The 23,851-nt window shown below is 33.8% G+C and overlaps 1 protein-coding gene across 4 annotated transcripts in view; it reads right to left on the bottom strand.

Moving 5' to 3' along the window:
- The window catches only part of LOC150102267 (neuroglobin-1-like), a 131,357-nt gene that overhangs the window by 12,205 nt on the left and 95,301 nt on the right, over positions 1–23,851 (bottom strand). For all 4 annotated transcript variants that reach the window (XM_090399181.1, XM_090399182.1, XM_090399183.1 and 1 more), the window contains exon 3: positions 15,959–16,190. In XM_090399181.1, the coding sequence (XP_090255307.1) occupies positions 15,959–16,190 (232 nt within the window). The remainder of the gene's footprint in view (positions 1–15,958; positions 16,191–23,851) is intronic.

The raw sequence follows: 23,851 nt of genomic DNA, 5'->3' as shown, positions 1-23,851 counted from the left end.
CTGTACTCAGCTTCACTGGTTTTTAGATCCCACAGGTGGGGGAGGACCTGAGAACCCGAGCGGCGAAGGCTTACAGCGAGGCGGTGCAGTTCCTTGTGAGCTGCATCACTCGGGCCAGATCCTTCCTCCACCTCTAAATTTAGTTTTCCATTCCTTTGGCTTTCTCGATACTTATGTTACACTTTCTGTTTGTTACATGTTTTCCTTTTCAGGATTTTTCCTTTTTCTAAAGTGAAAAATCAACGACCATTTTAGAATCGCCCCTGGGGGGCAAACAGCTAAAACAGGTCAACTGAGGGCTCTTTTACCTACTCTACTACTATGCACTCTATTTTACTTCCTCTCCTACTATCTGCTGACTCTCAGCTTATCTTATTCTACAGGCCAATGATGAAAATTTGTTGAACTCACAAAATTTATTTATTTATTTATTTTTTTTTTTATGATTGAGAGAGTCCTTTTTAGGACTTCCAGGGTAACGAATTTAGAATTCGTATTCTAAATTACGAATTCTAATCGTAATTTATATATATATATATATATATATATATATATATATATATATATATTTATATATATATTAGAATACGAATTAAGAATTCGTATTCTAAATTACGAATTCTAATAGTAATTTCGAATACGAGATAATGGATGGCAATGCTGTACCAATGAAGTTTAACTGAGGTTCGGCTGGTGCTGTTACCCCCTAGGGCGCAGAGATTAGAGAAATTGAGTCGCTCTCTTAAGGTTTTTGCCTTAAGGGAGCAATTTGAGTCTCCGGGGAAAGTGTTCTCCGGCACGGCCCGCTGAGGGGCTTTGTCGGTGAATGCTTTTCTTCGGAAAATATGAGCGGTTCTGCTCGGTGGTGGCGTGTGAGTCGAAGGACATCGCTGAATGGAGCCACCGCTGAGATGGACGGTCTTTCGCCCACGATTGAGTGGCCTAGGGATCGTCCGAATTTTTAGAGACAGCTTTACCTTTAAATATGGCAATGCTGTAGCCAATGAAGTTTTAACTGAGGCCCGGATATTGCCGTTACCCATCCATGACTAGAGCTTTTTAGCTCAATAACACTCCATCCACACAGATTTTCTTCATTCAGATGACGGGATAAAGAGTCCAAGGACTCAGTCCATCTCCCAATTCTTTTAAGAACTCGCTGCATACATACATATGTCTATATTCCGATAGGATAAAGTCAAGGTTTCAAACTGCATTGTCTGGTTACCAACAACAGTCGGAAGATCTTGACAAAGATCAATCATAAACTGAAGAATAAAACCTCACTTTTCAGTATTACTGATTGTGTTGACACAAAAGCTTGTTAAAAGTTGAAGGCAATCTTATGATGTCATTTACAGTAAAAGTAATAGACGGACATTTATATGTGACGATTTGTTTTTGCCGATTATTTTGAAAGAAGAAACATAGTTTACAGGAAAAAGTTATTGAGTATCGTAAGACACATCGCTGTGCCAATTTAAACCGCTTAAAATAGTTTCAAGTGTTTTATTTGAATTTATTCTCTTAATTGTACGTGTATCGATATCACTGTTTCGATCGATATCACTTGTTCGATCCATGCATGAGACTGTTGAAAATAAAAGAATATTTTTTATAGAATATAAACGGAAGTTATAAATAAAATAAAGTTTTTATTAAAACTCTCAGAGATTATCGAAATTTTGAAGTGTATAAGGAGTTTTAATAAGAAAGCTTTTATTTCTTATTATAAGATTTTTATAATAATTAATTGCTTAATGTTTGTTACGTTTCTGAACAAATGGCAATGCTGTAGCGGATGAAGTTTTAACTGAGGCTCGGCTACTATTGCCGTTACTCAGCAATGACTAGAGCTTTTTAGCTCAATAACACCCAATCCACACAGAAAAATAACACCCAATCCACACAGATTTTCTTCATTCAGATGACGGGATAAAGAGTCACGGACTCAGTCCATCGCCCAGTTCTTTTAAGAACTTAAGAACTTGTTGCGTTTCTTTTGACAGTGAGAATAGTTGGAATTTTTCGAATTTCTGCTACTGAAAGCTATACAGTTGTTAAATAAATCTTAAATTCCTCCAAAAAATATTAGTTAAGTTAGTTATTTAAAATAAATCATCAATTAGAGACTTCAGTCTTATATTTTTAGTTATTTTATTACTAATATATTACTAGAAAGGGATGGTTTCTTGAAAAAAAAAACTTTAAAAAAGGTGTTCGTAATGAATCCTAAACATATTTAAATATCTGACAGAGAAAAAAAAAGAACAGGTTAGCCTTTCGGAAACTTTCATCCGGGAAAAACAGTAAATCTTCCAGAATACACGCAGTTTACAGGCATACACAAACATAACAACAACAGCTATAACAAACCGCATTAGATTAAAAAAAAAAAAAAAACGAACCGGAATTTGTAAAGCGAAGTGGACACCCTGGATTACTGAAGAATATGTTTACATTACATGACTGATATACAATACCCATATGAAGAATATCAAAGGATTAAAAGAAAACAAAAATATTGGGAGGATTATTCTAAACAAAAATTGGTACCAATACATGGAACAATTTAGCATTCAAAATATATGTACATAAAATATAAAAACAACCAAAATAATAATAATAATAATATATATATATATATATAAACAACAGCATCACACATTTTCCAAGGATTAAATAAATAATGAAGAGCAGCACACATTTTTTTTCCCCACAAATTAAATAAATTATTCGTTACGTTTTCCACACGTTAAAATCCAATTCGTTCGTTTGACAATTAAAACAGCACATTCATTCTTATTCCTTCCGGGGAGGGGAAGGGTTACAAAAGAAAAGTAATATTTTAAAAGTTAAAAAATATTTTTGAACAACAGTTAAGAAAAATATTTTTAATACTACTACTTTTAAGGTACGAAAATTGATTAGGGCTGAGATCGGGATCATCACACCAGCCTTAGCCATTCAAAAGAGTCGTTCACTCCATCTATTGGCTATTAATCCAACTAAAAGTCAAAAATACCAATGAATGAAATTTTACAGAATACCATTAAAATGTATGTATAATTATTACATTTATTTATAATAATTTATATTCGATATCTTTTATATTTATATGTTAATAATAATAATAGACTAAATCGGAAAACTTACTTCCCTTCTCTACATTGTAGGAATATATGAAGAAAAGAAAAAAAAAATGAATGAATGATGAAAATAAATTTAAGGAACAAAACATCCCAGCCACAATTTGGAAAAGCTCAATTTTTTCCCCTTTACGGAATTGCAGCATTTAATGCTGTTGTCATTTTCCCTCTTTCTCTCTCTCTCTCTATTTGACAGCATTTGAACTCTTTAATACTATTGCACATGGATCTGTGTGAAGTTGAAATAGAAGTTCTGGTTATGTCATCAATTCATGATCATTGATTCAACTGATTCATTTATTCTCCCCCGCCACTGTTAACCATTAGTGATGTTAAATGGTTGCCCTCGACATTTCAAAGGCATTCGATCGGGTTTGGCACAGGAGCCTACTCACCAAATTGCCATCCTCTGATCCTCCTTCCCCACTCTGCAACTGGATCGCCAACTTTCTCACTGGTCGCTCCCTACATGTCATGGTGGACTCCCCACCGATGCAGGAGTACTCCAAGGTTCTGTTTTTAAGCCCACTCTCTTCCTATTATATGTAAACTACCTGCTCTCACAGACTTCCAATCCTATCCGTAGCTTTGCCGACAATAGAACACTCCATTTCTCCTTTATATTCAATAAACCTTTTAGTGCTCAAGTATAAGGATATTCAAGATCTACCACGACCAGCGACCTGAACTCAGTTCTCCTAGCTATATCCTAGTGGAGCAAGGACAACCTTGTAAACTTCAATGCCACCAATACTCGCCCCTCCTTACTTTCAGTAATATTGAGATATGCAAACGCGGTCAGATTTCTCTTCTTGGACTGACCTGCACCTCCGATCTTTCCTGACACAACATTTCAACTATAGCTTCCGCAGCCGCCAAACAACTTGGTATACTTCTTCACACAAGACACTACTTCACAGCTGCTAACTCAACACAAAGCACAAATCAGCCCAACCAATGAATATTGCTCCCATATTTGGAGTGGAGCACCAAAATCCTCTCTAAGATTGTTCGATTCTATCCAGAAGAGCGCAATGTGGCTAATTAAGGATCCTTCTCTCACAGACCCACTTCCATCCCTCTTTCATAGTTTCTGCCTTGTGCCTCTTCCACAGTTACTTTCATGGACAATGCTCTGCTGAATTGGCCACTATTATTCCTCCACCCTCCTCCAAAATCATTAAAACAAGAGCCACCGCTAACCAACACCCTCTTACAGTCCATCTTAAAACTCATTGAACCAACTTCACTGCCTCCACTTTTATTATTCCATCTATTCTTTTCTATTCCTTTTGCCCACACAAGGCACCAGTGTGCTATAAGTCTTGTGGCCTCTCGTGTGTGGGTCATATATAATTTACACACCTGAAGAAGTCGGCGTTCCGACGAAATTAGTCGTGTTATTTTTCTTACCTTTCTCGGTGTTCTTAGTGAGTATAATTATTAATTTTTAAAATGTCTACAAGCCGAGTCAATACTAGTCACTATATATATATATATATATATATAATATTCATATTCGAAAATGAAAGAAAAATCCGATTATACATATGAACCTAAATTATCACCAAATGCAGGCAATTTGAAATATCAAACTATTTTAATAATAAATATAGAATCATTCAGCTTAAAAACCCACAAATAATCTTTCTGATGAATTGCTTTTCAAAAGAATTAATTATAATTCAATCAATGTGAAATACCATTTAATATCTACCTAACTAGACCGTTCTCTCATTTGCTAAATTAAAGTATACGTATATTATCGATCCTTCCAATAATTATACTGAAGTACCTGATAATTTAACGTTTTATCAGTTTTATTCGATGTTGCTATTTGTAACTGATAAGTTCGTAATAATCCACTTACTGTAATCTTTTTGCTTTAATATTTTAATGCAATTTGATGTGTTAATATGAGTGCTGTCACAGCAGTAAGATTGCCAGATATAACAGAAAGCAGACGACGGCGTTCTCGTCTCTTTAATTCCAGTCTGAAAATCGATTTCGTTAAAGTTATGAAGTAATTGGATAATTATACCCGATATACTCATATAACAAATACAAAATGATAAATGCCCAAGGTAATATATTTAATTAACATGATTCCAACATTGATGGATGTTAGTTGTTAAATCATACACGTGAAAATAATTAATTTGGGCGGAAAAATTCAGCAGCGCTTTCTGAAATTTTCAGTTTCACAGCGCCATCATGCGTTCACTTCATTAACTATAGAATTTTTTTCCCCCTGTTTACTTAAAATATATTTTGAATAAAATTTATTTATATTACTATATAAATAAATTTTGTATGTTTTACAGATCGTAAAATGTATGCAATTTTTAATTTTATTTATCTCTCCAATAAATGGAATATTGTTGTAACTCCACATCGCGGTATAATTAAAGCGAATGTGATATTGTCACGCTCTTAGTCTCTTTGACAGTTTTATTTCTATAACAGCAGAATTAATATAGTTACTTAAATTAAGAGTATTATTAAACAAAATAATTCCCCCACTCCCCCATAAGGTAGGTTGTTAAAAATCTGACACGTGTATGTAACCGGACAGTGTGCGTTGATCTTGCTATTCCATGCGATTGATCGTGAATGAACTGTGAATGACTAGAAATAAGATCGATTGCCGCAGTTTATCGGTTGAATTCAGATAAGCAGCCCAGTACAGCTATTCAATCTGCACAGCGATTTTCAGGAGTTTATTTCGAGTTTTAATTGATTAACAGTTATTGATAATGAGACGCACATAATGTGTTAAACGTAGTGATATTTTTTTATTCCTATATTTATAATAATATATGAATTAAGATGTCCGAGTTGCATGTTGCCAATACGAAAGCTTAATCAAAAAAAAAAAAAAAGTCTCAATCCTGTTTTTTTTTTTTTTTTCTATTACATGTGGCAATGCTAAATTGCCACATGTAATAGAAAACTGGACTCCCCAGCTAGTACTACTCGGTAAAGTAATTAGCCGGTGATTATAATTTATTAACAAATCTATTACGTGTCTCTTAGTACCAGAAATAATTTTTGAAAACAACTTTTCTTCAGAAAGGGGGAACTAAAACATTTCGCCCATTAACTGCATAAAGTACGTCGTGTTTCATGTTCATAAGATCATTTTGAAAAAGATCTTGTGGAGGAGAAAATAGTTTAAATTTCAAATAAGAGTGTTCATGCAAGAACTCTGAATGATGCTATATCGCTTTACAGTGTACTACAAACATGTCTGCTAGCCAACAGTATACTCTTCCGCGATGAGCTGTGTTGATAAATTTGAACAATATAAACATAGAGGGCACTTCAAGTCAACTTTTTACACGAATAAACTTCGCTCAGAAAATAATTTTAATATATTGTTATTATTTATTTAATAATGCTCACGATGAAAAACGTACAAGTCTTTTAAACTAAGTGAAAATGGTCCGTTAATACCAGAAATGCTAATAGTATCGCGATAAACGTTTCGGGGGTTATTTTAGTTGTTTGCTGATGGTATAAAAATGGTTACAGAAATAGTTGTAAAGAATCGTCCATGATGATTTCTAAATCATCATGGACGATTCCGTCGTCCATGATGTTCGTCTGAGTTCGATTCCCGTCACTGACGGGAATCGAACTCAGGTCTTTCCGACCAAAGGGCTTTGTCTATATCGATTGAACCCCGCGGAGGCTTGGTTTTAAGGGTAGGTTGAAGATTTGTAATAGAATGAAACGGGAAGATGACAGACACATATCGCCCCTTATTGCAAGTCATTTAAAAAATTTTTATAGGATAGATACAAGAAATTTTTACAGTAATAACTAGTATGGGGAGAACTAGGAATCATCTACCTGGAAATTAAGTGAGAGGGTAAGCGTGATGATTTTTTTTTTGTTGTCGTTATTTTATTTTTTATTTTTTTGAGTGGGAATGGATTTCCAAGATTTTGGAGTGCTTTGTTGGTGAATGAGGTCAAGTTAAAAATGACAATTATTGTGCGAATGCTGGTTAGCGCTTGATGAGTCTATGGACTCCATGGTGATGCACTTGTGGTAATAATAATAAGTTCTTGTGCACTGTAATAATAAATTATACATATACTAATAATAATGCAATGCTTATACATAAACACATTGCGATTTTTTATACAAAAATAATGAGAAAAACGAAGAATATAAAGGCTTTGGGGGCGGACCAGATACCTGGAGAAGTTTCGGCAGCCAGGGCGTAGACATGTTATGGGATCTGATGAGGAAAATAGCCCAGTAGGAAAAGATACCAGAGGAATGGAGGAAAAGCATTCTCGTCCCAATCTACAAGGGAAAAGGAGATGTTCAAGATTGTGGCAACTATAGAGGGATCAAGCTGATGTCACACACGTTGAAGGTATGGGAAAGAGTAATTGAAGGAAGGATACAGCGGGAAACAAAAATTGGTAGGAGTAGTTTGGATTTATGTCAGGAAGTGGAACAACGGATGCAATATTTGCGCTAAGGCGATTCATGGAGAAATATAGGGAGATGCAGGCGGAGCTACATATGGTGTTTATAGACCTGGAAAAGGCGTACGACAGAGTGGCCAGACAGGAGGTATGGAGATGTATGAGGAAGAAGGGGGTGTCGGAAAATTACGTGAGGTTGGTGAAGGAGATGTATGAGGGAGCGAAGTACGGCCGTTGGGCAGTCGAAAGCACTGCCCAACGGCCGCATGCGGCCCACGGTTCGATTTTGTGAGTCCGGCCTGTGGGTTTTGATTTGCACGAGCGAAAAAATAAAATAACAATTTGAATTGAATGCTTATTAGATATTTTAATTCTATCACTAATCGATAATCTCGATGTTGCTAATTTTATTTGGTGGTTTACATCACTATATACCCACGTGTTTTTCAAATAATAGATATGTTAAAGAAGCGTTCTTACACTGTTTTGTTCCAATACGCATGCTCTGGGTGCTCACGGAGAACGTGAGCGCGCGATTATTGCACAATTAGTGTTGTTCGTTTGTTCAGCTTTCGAGATTTGTGTTGCTTGCTGCTGCTCACCAAATTACTAGATACGCATTGCGATGCGGCCCTCGAATAATTTCTTTTTCTAATGCGGCCCTCGGATTACCTAAGGTTGGATAGCCCTGGTCTACGCCATCTCCTTAGGAACCGTTCTTCCTCCAAGTGGTAATATTCCTGCTCCAGAAATCGAGGGAGATAGGCGGAGGAGTTCCTAATTCAATGGGAGATTCTGTCTTCCTCAGTGAGATGTTTTTTACATACTTTCCATATGTGATATTTAATGACATTGATTAGAAAAATTAGGTTTTTTTTTTTTCCCTTACCGGTGGGGGGAACTGCAATAGCACTACCTCAGAGGAAGTGGGCAACGGGATCCTAAGCACTTCAGCCAGCCTTTGCCAAATGCGCTACACGGTAGAGGAGGTGCCCTATAGTTTCAATTGTATGGCATACTTCGCAAAAGGGGGTTTGCAAGGTCGGGGACGATATTGTGATTTTACTACTTTCGCCGAGAATCGGCAAATCCTGCTGAAAAGGTTTTTGATGTTCGCAAAGAGCGCCTCTTCATTCGGCCCAAGATCAGGCGTCTCAAATCCGAAGAAATCAAAGTTCTCAACACAGCTGCTTTGGGCTAAGCCGAAGAACCCCATCTGTAACAAATCTCTTTAGTGTTTTACATACTGTCTAGTACCACTCTGGCACCATCTCCGCACATGGTCAGTGTTCCCAAAACAAGGTAGGAAATATCCAATAAATATTTAATTAGATTGCCAGATGGGTGATTTGATGCCATTGATTTCCGTATGGTTCGAACAGTATTACTGTAGTAGGAATATTTCAAGATCTGCAGGTCATATCCTCCTTGTGTGTGGAGGGATGGAGAAAAGCCCTGTGCACCTCGTGTTTCCTGTGACTGCAGGAGTGAATGGGCTGCCCTGTAAATAACTTCATCTTATGCGTCTGTAATGTGCACACCTAACCTTAACAGTATTGGTAATATTCAAATATAATTTAATATACATATAAAAGGGCTGGCTGAAAGGGGCGAAGCAAGAATGTTTTTCATATTCCCCGTTGTCTGTAGAGGACAGTGTAGGGTTAAGTTGTTATTGAGCTATTAAAGCTCTAATCATGGCAGGAGGGCAACAGCAATAGCCAAGCCTCAGTTAGAAGTTCATTGGCTGCAACATTGCCATCCATTACCCTCCAGGGGTGTTAATCACGTTGCTTCATTCTTAATTAAGTCTTTTTATATAAAAATCAAACAGATGTATTCCAATATTTTAATTTATTAACTTAAATAAATTCTAATTTGTTCTGTATTGATTTCTAAAACCTTTTGTAAATAAAATTGGACGAAATTCTTTTAAAAAAATGTGTTTTTATCTAAAACGAGTCTGATTTTTCCTATAATTCATTGTTTAGAGGGGAATGATAAGATTCGAAATGTCATGGAAAATTTATGATTGCTGATAGACTGCAATATATTTTCTAGTACACAGGTTCTTCAATTTAAAAAAAAAAATGTTTTTTAATATCTGCGACTCCTTTTCAATATACGAAATACTAGCGATCCCTGGTTAAATCAGGTATATTTTATACGATAGTGTCAGTTATTAAGAAATATTTTATACGATAGTGTCAGTTATTAAGAAATATTTTATACGATAGTGTCAGTTATTAAGAAATTTTTTTAAGATGAGAAATAGAAATAATAAACATATTTATTGCAAGTTCTTATAAGAACTGGGCGATGGATTGAGTCCTTGACTCTTTATCCCGTCACCTGAATGAAGTAAATCTGTGTGGATGGAGTGTTAGTGATCTAAAAAGCTCTAGTCATGGCTGGGTAACGGTAATAACCTAGCCTCAGTTAAAACCTCGTTGACTACAGCATTGCCATTTGTTACCCTGGAAGCCCTAAGAAGGCCTTTTTTACCTATACCCATATTCATTGCAGGACGCAGGACATATATGGCGCAGAGGGTGAAGCTTGACGCTTTTCATATTCCCTGTTGTCTGTTTCGGGAGCAGTGATGGGAGAAATTTGTGAGCTATTTTAGCTCGCCCTGAGTGGGCAGAAGTGGTTATTCGTCGTTGGGTGTTAGGATGGCTTTCGGTCTTTTATGTTTCCAGTGGTCATTACCGTCATAGTTTCCGGCTTGTTGTATCAGTTGGTTTGGATGGATAGATGTCTTCATAAAGAATTTTTCTGCTAGGGAGCGTAGTAGTGGAGAGATGTAGGGGATATTTATGTCCCGGTGGACCCGATGAACCACGGGGCGTCCAGAATCATTCGCAGGCATTTGTTCTGTAGTCTTTGTAGCTTGAGGATGTTTGTCTCGGAGGTATGGCTCCAGGCTGGGGAGGCGTATATGACTGTGGGACGGATCACTGTCTTGTACAGTAGTATTTTATTTGTTGAGCTTAGTTTGCTGTGTCTGTTGATCAAGGGGTATAGCTGGGCGATAACTTTTGAAGCTTTGGTGCATATGCTCTTGATGTGGCTGTTGAAGCATAATCGCTTATCGAGAAGTATTCCGAGGTATTTTGTTTCAGTTTTCCAGGGAATTTTAGAGTTGAACAGGGTGATGTCTCCTTTGGGGGATGCTCGTGTTCTTGTGAAGAGTATCGTTGTACTTTTCTGGGGGTTTAATTGTAGTCGCCAGTCTTTAAACCATTTTTCTAGATTCAGGATGGTGTCTTGTAGTTTTTTGGTGACGAGAAGTGGTTGACGAGATCTGGCTAGAATAGCCGTGTCATCAGCATAAAGGGCGATGGTGGATGTGAGAGGATTTTGAGGGATGTCTGCCATATAGATGTTGAACAGGATCGGGGCTAGCAGTGATCCTTGAGGAACTCCAGCGAGGATTTTCCGTTGGGTTGAGACTGTTTCACTGATTTTGACTTGCATCCTCCTGTTGGAGAGGTATGATTTGATCAGGTGTATCATGTTCAGTGGAAGGTTGGCGATGATAAGTTTGTAGAGGAGGCCTTGGTGCCAGATCTTGTCGAAGGCCTTTGAGATGTCTAGGATATTCATTGCAAAGTTCTTAAAAGAACTGGGCGATGGACTGAGTCCTTGACTCTTTATCCCGTCATCTGAATGAAGAAAATCTGTGTGGATGGGGTGTTATTGAGCTAAAAAGCTCTAGTCATGGCTGGGTAACGGCAATATCGGAGCCTCAGTATCTCAATATCTACCACTCTCTTCCTGACGTACATTGATAATTTGTTGTAAAATATTCAAATATTTCTTATCTAGATATTCTGAGTTTGAAATTGTTGCACTTTAGATGTTAATTTCCACACAAATAACTACTCTTATCCCATACGAATTCCAAAAATGTCCTAAAAATGACTAAAAGTCCTAAAAATGACTTTCTTCTTTCAGCATGCACAAACATTTTTATATTTAATGTTATATAATTAAACATTTGGTGTGTAATGAAAAATGTTCGTTTTCAAATTAATCTTATTTTTGAATATTTAATAATATTAAATAACTTTATAATAGGCTTAATTAATTAATATAATTAACTTAATATTAAATAACGTTAAATAACTTTATTAATTTTATCAAAAAATAAATGAACCATATTAAACATTATACGAGTGATTATGTTAAACTAGAATCTTTGTAATGCTCTAGTTTCGCCGTCAATCACACACAGAGTTTGATTGTGGACAACTTTTTTTTTTTTGGTTTTCTTTTTAAACAATGTCAGAGTACTTCGAAATCTACCACTCTCTTCCTGACGTACATTGATAATTTGTTGTAAAATATTCAAATATTTCTTATCTAGATATTCTGAGTTTGAAATTGTTGCACTTTAGATGTTAATTTCCACACAAATAACTACTCTTATCCCATACGAATTCCAAAAATGTCCTAAAAATGACTAAAAGTCCTAAAAATGACTTTCTTCTTTCAGCATGCACAAACATTTTTATATTTAATGTTATATAATTAAACATTTGGTGTGTAATGAAAAATGTTCGTTTTCAAATTAATCTTATTTTTGAATATTTAATAATATTAAATAACTTTATAATAGGCTTAATTAATTAATATAATTAACTTAATATTAAATAACGTTAAATAACTTTATTAATTTTATCAAAAAATAAATGAACCATATTAAACATTATACGAGTGATTATGTTAAACTAGAATCTTTGTAATGCTCTAGTTTCGCCGTCAATCACACACAGAGTTTGATTGTGGACAACTTTTTTTTTTTTGGTTTTCTTTTTAAACAATGTCAGAGTACTTCGAAATCTACCACTCTCTTCCTGACGTACATTGATAATTTGTTGTAAAATATTCAAATATTTCTTATCTAGATATTCTGAGTTTGAAATTGTTGCACTTTTGATGTTAATTTCCACACAAATAACTACTCTTATCCCATACGAATTCCAAATATTCCCTAATTTGGAATACGACTCTCAGGTCTGAAGAGATCGTTGCATCTCAGAAGGAGCAACATTGATTTCTGATCCTTCTTTGAGATCTTACCCCATTCTAACTACGAATAATCACAACCTTTATTTGAATTAGTGTTATCAAACAGAAGCAGAACTTAGCATGCGTACACGAGGATCATACCCGTAAGAAATAAAAAAGGTGATTCTTTGAAAGCACTCTTAAATTGTTTCAGAAATGTAAAGCAAAGGAACGAATAGTAAAACGTGCACTGAAATATCACCAAAAGAATGTGACAGTAAGTTATTTTTATATAAAAATTCAAGAAAACAAAGAAGACCGATTTAGTTTTTATTATTAATTATTATGAGTTCTACATAACTTAGAGTGAATGTCAGAATATATATTACTGAAAGCAAGCGTGCAATATATATAGTTATTGTTAAGTTTAGCCTAGATATCGATTTTGTCCATACAGAGGACCAAGTGACGAATGAAATAAAGTGGATTGCTAATTGCACAAGATCAGCTATTGAACGTATAAAATAGGAGCATTGGCGATGCCTTAATGTCAAGAGCTTCATATACAAGAAGGCCTAAAATTGATTGAAAATTGATCCAGAAGTTATGTATGTATGTAGTTATAAAAAAATGGGTTCCTTTATTTCCAACCATCTGTGTGTGTGTGTGTGTGTGTGTGTGTGTGTGTGTGTGTGTGTGAATATTCTAAGATCCCTAAGTCGTTTTTATTGTGTTTCTTCTCCTCTCCCCCCACTTTCCCCAAACAAATGTTGCTACTATATCTTGCTGCTTCAAAGCCCAGATCGAGTTAAGTGAATAAATTCTGAAGTCTTCTCTTTTCTTTCTTCTACTTTTTGCACTCTTAGTCACGTTATTATTTTTCTTTTATTATTGATCCGGGAAATGATGCCCCCGATTAAAACCGCTTTGTTTTTTTTATTGTTTTGGCTTTAAAAAACGAAACCTAAAAACCAGAAATGTGTTCTTTGTCTAGAATGACTTTAAAAAACTCAACCATATCATCATGAATGGTCAGAGAAAATAGAGAAGGTCTTTCCAACTCGCGCTCACGAAGTTTAGCTTAGCTACATTAACCGGTACGCAATTTGGTTAAAAGACTGGTGGGACAATACTAAACTTCCCATACAGTTGGGTAATAAACTGAGCACGCCAATCCATCAAATGAAAATTTTGTGAAGAGCATCTTTTGCTTTAATGGGCCATAGTGTACCTATTGCTGCTTGAAAAATTTCTTGTCAAATGCATGAGGCCAATCATTCATCTCGAAAGCATAAGAAGAGTATAGGAAATCGAAGTATCCGAGAAGATATGTTTCTTAATTTTTTTTTTACATCATATTGATTTCTTTTTTTTTCAGCTGATAGTCAGGGTTTGTTTCTTCCGGGAATTTGTTGCTTTCATCCTATCACAGAATCAAATTAGGCTTATGTAACACCAAGTTGACTTGGCTTCACATAAAACTGATGCTACGACAAATTGAATTGGCAAGTTATTGAGTCCTAACACGTAAATGGAGAATAGGAAATGAGGTAATTTTCCCCCACGTTTTTTTTTTTTTTTTATTGTTTTGTTTTTACTTTTACTTCTAATGAGGGGTAGCGTGGACAAAAGAGGAGATTTTACAAATCGCCACTTGTGAAATAAGTTAATCTCTCTCTCTCTCTCTCACACACACACACACACACAAACAAACGCATACTTTTATTATATATTTTGCCTCAGGCGACAAAATGTATAAATCAAGTCCTGTTGCTTCTTAAAGCCGCAACGTTATACACCCCAGGACTTTGTTTCATAGACCCAACTATATCCACAGTCTCGTATAAGATATGTAAATCGCGTTCCTAAATTTGAAATCACAAGTGGACAATCCGTAGTGTCAACTGTACAAATATGACTCACCGACTTACGAAAGAAAAAAAAAAGAGAGAGACAGTCTCGATGTTGCTCTTCTTAACTTCCCTTGCGTACACATGCGAAATTTTAAGGGAAAAACAGTTCCAAATAAAACTTTAACCATCCGTTAATCTATCCAAGCAATATTGGTTTGGGTAAACAAGCTGTCACGTGCTAACTGTATACACGGTTTCCATGGAGGACGCAGATGTTATTGTAGTTACCATATCTTGTACCCAGAGCAGGTGGCACACATCGCTCTATTGATTACCGAACATTCTACAGTGCCTCTGCAACTCTCTCTCTCTCTTGCTACGAACTGTAATTACATTTTTCGATTTTTTGGGTTATCTATCGAGTTGGATTCCTATTTTGATAAGTAATGTTCCTCTCCCCGCTCTTGTGTCAATTATAATTTTCATTTCGTTGTATACTGCAAAAAGTACCATTTGGGCTTCAAGATATTAATTTATCTATTTATTTTTGAATAATCGGATTTGTGAAAAATAAACTACTATTATAATTCCATGGACTAAAATGAAATTAATAAATTCATACAATTTGCTAAAAATTACTCATTTTAAATTTTCTGGCATCAAAAATCAAAATATGCAATGAACTTATTTCAGTTTTTATTAAGTTCTATATAATTAATTAATTAACTGCTTAATTGGCTAAACTGGTTAAAAGCACTGTTTCTATTATCAAATAAATCCCTAATCCATTATAATGCGACATTTAGTGCAATTTTTGTACCATCATAATGCGTAAATAATGCGTTTTAAACCATTATAATGCGACATTGAGTAGTTACGTTAACTACTCAATGTCGATCCGTACATTGGACTTTATTACATTAAACTAAAAGTTTTAGTAGAATTATGGAAGAAAGTTTTCGCTGTAACTGTCACATCAACAAACTACTAACATTTATTACAAAGTGAAGATGTTGACTTTGCCAAAAGAGGGAAAAGTGCACCCAACAATAGCAGAATGCGTTGAATTTTGAATTGGCAACAAGCCAACTTGCATACAAATCACGTCAAGTGACACTACTTTTATTCAAAAGATTTTCATGCAAAAACAGCAAACTAAAAAGCAGTAGAAATATCATAATAGGGAGCGCTAGTGTCACCGGAAATTAAATTTGCAACCAGCTAAATAATTACAGAAATACACAAACCATTCAATATTTACATTTTCTTTCAGAAAGTTTTAAATAATTAGTTGCAACTTTTAGGACACAGCATATCATCTAACTATAACTTTTTTATATATAAGTTTCGTCTCATACTTCAAAATAATTTTAAACATTTTTTTTTTCGTATTCTATCAAAATTAATATTATTTTCTGAAAACAGGAAGTTCTATACTCTTCTTTCTACTTCTAATACGTTTTTACTATCTATAAATACGAAAATATCAACATACCCAAAAATATTCGCTTTTGAAACCAGCCACTTTCCGATGCATTTTACCTACATTGTGTAGGTAGTCAATACAATAATCCACGTTATCGAGCGATGCAATACTTTCGTCTAAAGTGGACATGACAAGGGATGCGTGTTCTGCCAATTCCATACTTTCTCTTTGAGATTCTTTTGTCCTGAGATTCTGGAATTTTGAAAACAATTCCAACATATCTTCATGGTCTTGGAATAACCTGCAATAATAATAAAAAACATAATCTTCTAGCCGATGTACAAAACATTGTTACATAAATATTTTCGCAATGAAAATTTCTACAGAAATTAATAAAATAAGGAAAAAATAAAATATTTTAATATGGATGGTTTATAATTATTATGGAGAAAAGTTTTTTAATTAATTAACTATAATTAAATAAATTTATTATTCATTGCAATCCAGTTTAACAAAATATAATTTTGTTAAACTGAATATCGTGTTGCCTATGATCTAAAAATAATTTTTTTTTTTTAAATCTTGGCTATTTAAAAAAATGGAAGAGGTTATTTTTTATTATTAATATTTATCCTTATTTGGAACAGTTTGTTCAGGTCAGTGACTTCTTATAGAGAACGCTCCATTATTTCTATGGCGTATCATTGTGTTATCCTGGCAGGTTCTTTGAACTAGATCCAGACGGTACACAAGTGATCGATTGTCTGGCGCTCAACTGAGAAAAACAAAAATTCAATGTCTTCCTGTTGTTTTTGTTCAAAAAGGAGATAACAGTTTTTTTTTTTTCTTTTGACAGCAGCTAAAAGAAATTTGGCTTGAAATGTAAAGAAATATTTTGGGGTCATACGATATAATGGATTGGTAATTGCAGGTTATTGTTTAAAGGTAATCTTCAGAAAGAAAGAAAAAATTGAGAGAGTTTTTATTTAGTTTATGAACAATAGATGGCAGTGCAGGTGTACAGGACGATATTACGAGATGCATTTTAATGTAAAAAAAAAAGCGAATGTTTTAAAAGTACATAAGTATTTATTTAATAAATTAAATCTCTATTTTAATAATCAAGTTAATAGTAGATAAATTAATTAGATAAATAAAAGTCTAAAATAAAATACATAATATAACAGATTAATAAAAGTTAATAATAGACCTTTTTAAGATTTATTAAAATCAAGTGATACAGAATGTAAATTTTTGTTATTTATATAAAGGATATTATATATCCGTTTTTATTTTTAGCCAGTTTCAAAATTTTCCTAAGTTTATGAGAATGGGAGTTGCCTTGGTTTGAACTACTTAAAAGAATACGACCTCACGAGCCCATCTCTATATAATAACTTACTTTTTCCACAATGAAGTCTTTTTTTTTTTTTTTTAGTAAATTAATACAATAAACAGAGATGATGTATAATAAACTTAACATAATCGTTAACTCACTAAACAACAATTTTCATTGCATTGTGCGGGAGAAAGCTTACGCTGATATAGTTAAAACGAGATATTTGTTTCAACAAAGTGATTTTCACTCTGATATGTTTAAGTACACATCAGAGAAATGTGACTAAAGCTCTTTTATTTGAAACATTTAAATAATGTTTGCACACATGTTTATGTAAAATATATCAAACCCAAAGAAATCTAACAAAGTACGTACTTTCCCAGTGGCAGCTCGTGGCTTGAAATTGTGGGGGTGCTGCAACTTTAGAAATATACATACACACTGTTAGTACAGTGTATACGTGTTTGGATAAAATATCAAAATTATGGGAAAAATTAAAAAAAAAATTAAACATGAAAAACTATTGTTTATTATCGATAAAATTATACAGTTTAGTATAATTCAAAATTACTTAAAAATAAAACCCATTCCTTTAATTGTAATTAAAGGAATGGATTTACAATTTTCGGACATTCTATTCTTGAGAGACATTTGTGACATTAAATTAACGTGTTTATAATTCTTAATTTTTGGACATTACAATTAAATCCTTTAATTGTAATGTTCAAATATAAAGAGACGGAGTAAATAGGATAAGCACTACGAACACTACTACTGGTGCAAACTGCATATAAACAACAGTGGAACTGCGCGACGGACAGTGCCGCATTACGCTAATAGCTCGCTATGACGTGCATATGCTTGAGCGCGTAGCAATATGACACTGTGGTAAACAATGCTGCTAGCGTCCTTTGCCCTTCTAAGTTCTACAAGATGGATTTTTATTATTTTTTATACAAAATAAGAGAAATGTATAGGATTGTCGATGATAAAATTAAATATTACAAGCAAACATAAATAAATTAATAAATATATTTATATATCGAGAAAATTTGGGGGTGCTGCAGTTCCGCAGTGCCTATGTACGAGCCGCCTCTACTAATTTCAGTGAAAATCACTGATCAAGTGACCTAGTAATTGAAGATATTAAATTATGCTAATCTGCCTGTAAATACTTTGCGTAACATATTCATTAAGGTAAAAAAAAAAATCTTTCCTGTACAATGTTTTATGATAATTCAGTAAATTATACACTAGTAAGCTTAAATGTTAACGACACAATCAATACATTCATAATCAATTTTTGAACATCAGTATTCATTTAAAAATAATTGTCTACAATATATAACACACACACACACACACACACACACACACACACACACACACACACACACACACACACACACACAATATTTAACTACATATACTTGGCAAAAATTAGGATCCAATAAATGCATCGCTATCTAATGAAAGGAAATTCTTTGTTTCTCAAAGTTAAAAATCCGGAAATATTGAAAAATAATTAGCGCCTCTTATTCCATCAAGAGATTAAGCCGCACTTTTTAGCTTGTTTGTTTTTAATCTCTAAAACAGCTTTGTCTCCACCTCTTACCATCGCCGAGGTTGAGTGCATTCCGACTGCGTGTTAGCAAAGAGGCCATGTCTCCCAATCCTAATTAGTGTTTATTTCTATGTAATCGTGTGTTCTATGGTCAATTTTAATTTGATAAAAATCCAAGTTTCTTCTGGAGGAGAAAAACTTTCTTTACTTTGTGCAAAAGATCGACTAATTCTAAAATCGGCTTTTAAAATTCTAAAAAAAGAAGAGAAAGTGTTCACTACACGTTGATAGAATAGAAGAGAACCTGTAATGGACTTTTTTTTTTCTACAGACCTTGTGCCAAGGAAATACAATCACCACAAGGGTAAACAGACCTTTTGTTCATAAATATATGAAATATTAGAAACGATTTTTTTCATTTAAAAACAATCAATTATTTTACTCGTAGTGACTATTATGAACCGAGTAATGATCATTTCCATTTCTGAATGTAAAGACCATGATAAACATAATAAGAAACAAAATGAAAACTTTATTTTGTTTTTTATGTTTTTTGATGGCCTTGATTCCAGTGAATCTGTACAAGATAAATGTTTTGATCATGTTGCAACATGACTAAATCCGTTTAGTCAAGAGTCCACCTCGTAGCATGTATAGTTTAACAGAAAGTACTTGACAATCCTACATGACCCCACTAAATGAAAATTTTTACAGGGAAAAATTATCTGGTTTGATAGTAGGAATCGATCTGGTATTCCATGGAAATTTGCAGTATGAAGATCGCCATTTCATCATTTTCAAAAGATATACAGACTGACTGGATGGTTAGATTATCCACAATAAAGCGAGGAAAACGACTGGGTTCATTTCTCACATCCCTACACCGTAACTGAAGATGAACGCATAAAAAAAAAAAAAAAAAACTGGATTGAATGGAAGAACTGTCAAGTTGCTCTAATCCAGTGATTTTCAACCCTTTTCATAATACGGCACACCTAGACTAATTATTAAAATTCTGCGGCACACTAAAAATATATTCTTTTAATTTTTTTAACGATCTGGCAAAAAATAGGCATAATTTTGATTGATTTACATACAGAAGATATTAATAATAGTAATTACTTATCCTTCTTGGGTAAGTAATTACTATTACTTACTTCAAGGGAATAAATGCGCAAATTACGACATTATTTCTTTCAATTAATTTGTTTTCACAAATCTCGCGGCACAGCGGTTGAAAATTGCTGCTCTAATCTAATACAATATGGTAAAGAGAAGGGGGGGGGGGGCAATTCAACAGGTTAAACACACAGTTTAACCTTATTCACAGGTATCTGCCAAGAACCTACCCGCCATAAATTCCTGGCCCTCCATCACTCTACGATAAGTCTCAATAAGTTTTTTTTATAAATTAAAGACTTAATTTATAAAGAAACTTCATAATATGAAGTTTTTTTATTTTTCAGGATATCGTTTACAATTTTTATGTCGTACAGTCGCTTCATCTCTCTCTCTCTCTCTCTCACAGCAGTCTTTTGTTACGTACTCATCCGCCTGAGAATGAGACTAATTAGTTTCCTTAATGTTTTTCTAGTTTTGTCCGGTAATAACAAAATAGATCAACACGATTTCTATTACAATATTATACAGTGAATCCACTATCAGTAATCTTATATCCAACAATTTATTATTATTATTCTGATGTTCTAACTATCTAGCCAAAAAATGGTGAGTTTACAGTTTCACAGCTCTTTCATTTTGTTCTATGTTGCTGCTTCTATTTTCAAAGAAAAATATTATGCAGCTGCCTATAGCGATTGGTATTTAAAAATACTGTAAATACTGTAACTTAAAAAAAAACTTGAAGGATTCGATATCATTCTCAGTTTCATAAATTTTATTATTTTATCAAGCAAAGTAAAAACCACTTTCCCTTTTTTCTTAATTTTTTTAATTGAAAGTAAGATAGCAGACCTCGTACCAGCAAGATTTTTCTCTTTGAAAATAACGCAATTAACAGACAAAGAATAATATTTGATAGGTGAGAGAAATAGAGTAAGACTGTGGACTAACCTTCTCTTGCGATGATTCCTGGAATTCCGATGGGGTTCTAAGTAATAATCGTAATAATAACAGTGTAAGAAAGAAATCAGGCACTTTTAAAGTGCTCTACAAGTGAGCTCAGTACTGTTTCACTAATAAAATATTGACTACCTGCAGAGAACTTAAGAATTGTAATAACTTTTTTGTATCACTCATTTCTGCTTTATGATCTTCAGTTCTCGACATTTTCTGAGTTGAAAAGTATTAGACCCAAAACGACTCTTACCTACAGTAATGAGCCTTTCGAACAAAAAAAAAAAAAATATTTATCTGAGAGAAGAGATAGAATTAAATCTGGTAAAGTAAGTTTTCTACGCGGTCAAAAAGAATTGAAATTTAAATTAAGATACTCGTTGCCATATCAGGATTCTGACACAAATACGAAATTTCTATTAACATCTGTTCACGACTCAGACGGTTAAACGCCCAACACACACACACACACGTATATAATACCATGCAAAAAAAAAAAAAAACCGGTCGTAAATTTAAGCATTCAATATGGATCTTGCAATGAATCCCAATTGTAAATTTAAAAATGTAAACATTTTTAAAGTTTAAATTCATGTATTTGGGTGGTTTTAACTTGATGTTCTTTCTAATGGTTATGATCTTCAGTGGTAACTTGACGTTCTTTCTAATGATTTTATATATATATATATATATATATATATATATATATAAAATCATTAGAAAGAACGTCAAGTTACCATCCAAATTCTATATTCTTTTTTTTTTTCTATATACGAAGAATATTCCATATTCTTCGTATCTCTCAAAAGATTTCAACGAAAAACAGATTTCTGTCAATCGGAATATCTCTTCATTTCGCTCTGTGTGTGTGTTAATCTTCATAGCGCTAATTCATATTAGACACTTTATTTAACGCACCTTCAGATAATTCTTATTGTTTTAGTCAGATATAACTAACAAACGCAACGCATTGAGAAATTTTCATTCTCACTTTATTATGTTACATAAACGCAAAATAATAATTTAAAAAATTTTCTTTAGTAAATTTTTTTTTTAATGAAATGCTCATTCAAGATTATATTTTGATTGTTTTACTGGTTCATTCTTCGTGATAATTTTAGCTTGACTCGTTCAATGGACTTATAAAAGCTATTTATGTTGATTTTCACGTTGATATTTCCACCGGGCAAAATCTCGGACATTAATGGAAACATTTTCTCTTCCAAATTTATTCTAAATCACAAATCCGTCTGCTGAACTAAAATATTGGTTTCTGTTTGGGACTAAACTGAACCTGAAATCTCAGTTCTACAACCAAAGAATTTGGGTTTGAATCCTTTCCATTTTGGCATGGATATACGAAAGCCTTGGTGGAAGATGAGTCTTCTAACTCGGGTGTGTGTGTGTGTGGGGGGGGTAATCTCAATATCATACTTAGTGAGGTCTGAGTCGGTCTGAAAAAGTTTTCTTTATATGAATTCCTTTATTATTATTATTATTCAGAGGGCGCTGTGTAGGCATATGAACGGGCGTGCAGTGATATCGCTGCCCCCGTTTTTTTATAGTTTTAAAGTGGTTCCAACTCCTGTTTTTAATTTGAAAGTGTTCCCAAGTAACATAGAGTTACTTGGGAACTCTATGTTCCCATTACTTGTCACGCCGAAGACAGTGATATACAATTCACCGAAATCGGCTAAGAAGAAACCAAATTTTGAAGTGCTGAAAAGTGAACAGATAGGACCGCGGTCAACAACAAACAAAGAACAAAGGACGTCGCCATCTTTACAATCACGCCACCTCTACTCAAGGGAAGAAACGTGAATCATGAAGTGCATCAAATGCCTGAAGGATTTATCGTTCGACGGAAATCAAATAACCTGTAGGAAATGCAGTAGGATTCTACACTTAAAATGTGCCGACCTTTCAGAAACAGCCTGGCAACGTAAATCCAATGCAACACGTGAGGAATGGATGTCCCTACTCTGCAGGGAGAATAAATAAACGCATCTAAGGCAGCCGATTATATGGGAGGCAAAATCAGACGACGAACTGAACAGACAAAAAAATACGGGTGAGTCCTATAATTTGAACTCCTTAAATATACTAATAGAAAACCATCTAGAGATTATAGAAGCCAGCTTAGTAGATCTTGTGCAAGAACTCTTTGACAAACAGAACGAACAAATAACAAAAAATGTAGCGAATATGAAGATTTGGTCAAACATAATAGTTTAGCAGTGATAGAAGTATTGCAAATGGTAAAAGACATCAAAATCAGAATTAACGCACTAAATGACAGGCAACACAAATTGATGAAAGAGACTTCCGAACTCCGTCAAGAAGTTCATTCTCTAAAACTACAATACGTTTAAATCAGCAACAACATAAAGAAGATCTTATCAAAAACGGTCTTCCTGAAACTGCACCTACAGAAAACCTCAGAGATGTAGTTTTAAAATTAGGCCATGCAATTGATACCCCCCCCCCCCCTACAGCTTAATGACATTGAGACCGTAAATCAGATTCCTAGGAAGAGTAAAAAATAAGGCTTGCCACGACCTGCATCAGTCATAATTCGTCTTAAGAGCAAGTCCACAAGAGACAACCTCATAAATGCCAGCAGACAGAAAAAAACAGTTGCGAAGGACTTGAAAGTAATGCCAAGGACTTGAAAATCTATAGTAACTATTATTAACACATTATACAAAAAAATGAAAATTTGTATGAAATTCCTTGTTAAAAAAAAACTAGAACATGTTTTATAAATGCATAATATGCAATCATAATTTTAATAATAAAAATCATTGAATTAAAAAAATACTTTATTATTATATGTATGTAATTTTTAAATTTTGTAAAAATTTCTATATTACAGTAAATATGTAATTATAGAAAATACATGTTGCTATAGAAATATGTAATTTCTATAATTTTATAATGTAATAATTATAAGTATGCAAGACATAATAAAATGTTTAAAAAA

The sequence above is a fragment of the Typopeltis vanoorti genome, chromosome 10, assembly GCF_054136105.1.
Source record: "Typopeltis vanoorti isolate ZY-2024b chromosome 10, IOZ_Tvanoo_1.0, whole genome shotgun sequence".
Classification (NCBI taxonomy): Eukaryota; Metazoa; Arthropoda; class Arachnida; order Uropygi; family Thelyphonidae; genus Typopeltis; species Typopeltis vanoorti.
This window is presented reverse-complemented; position numbering and strand designations above follow the sequence as displayed.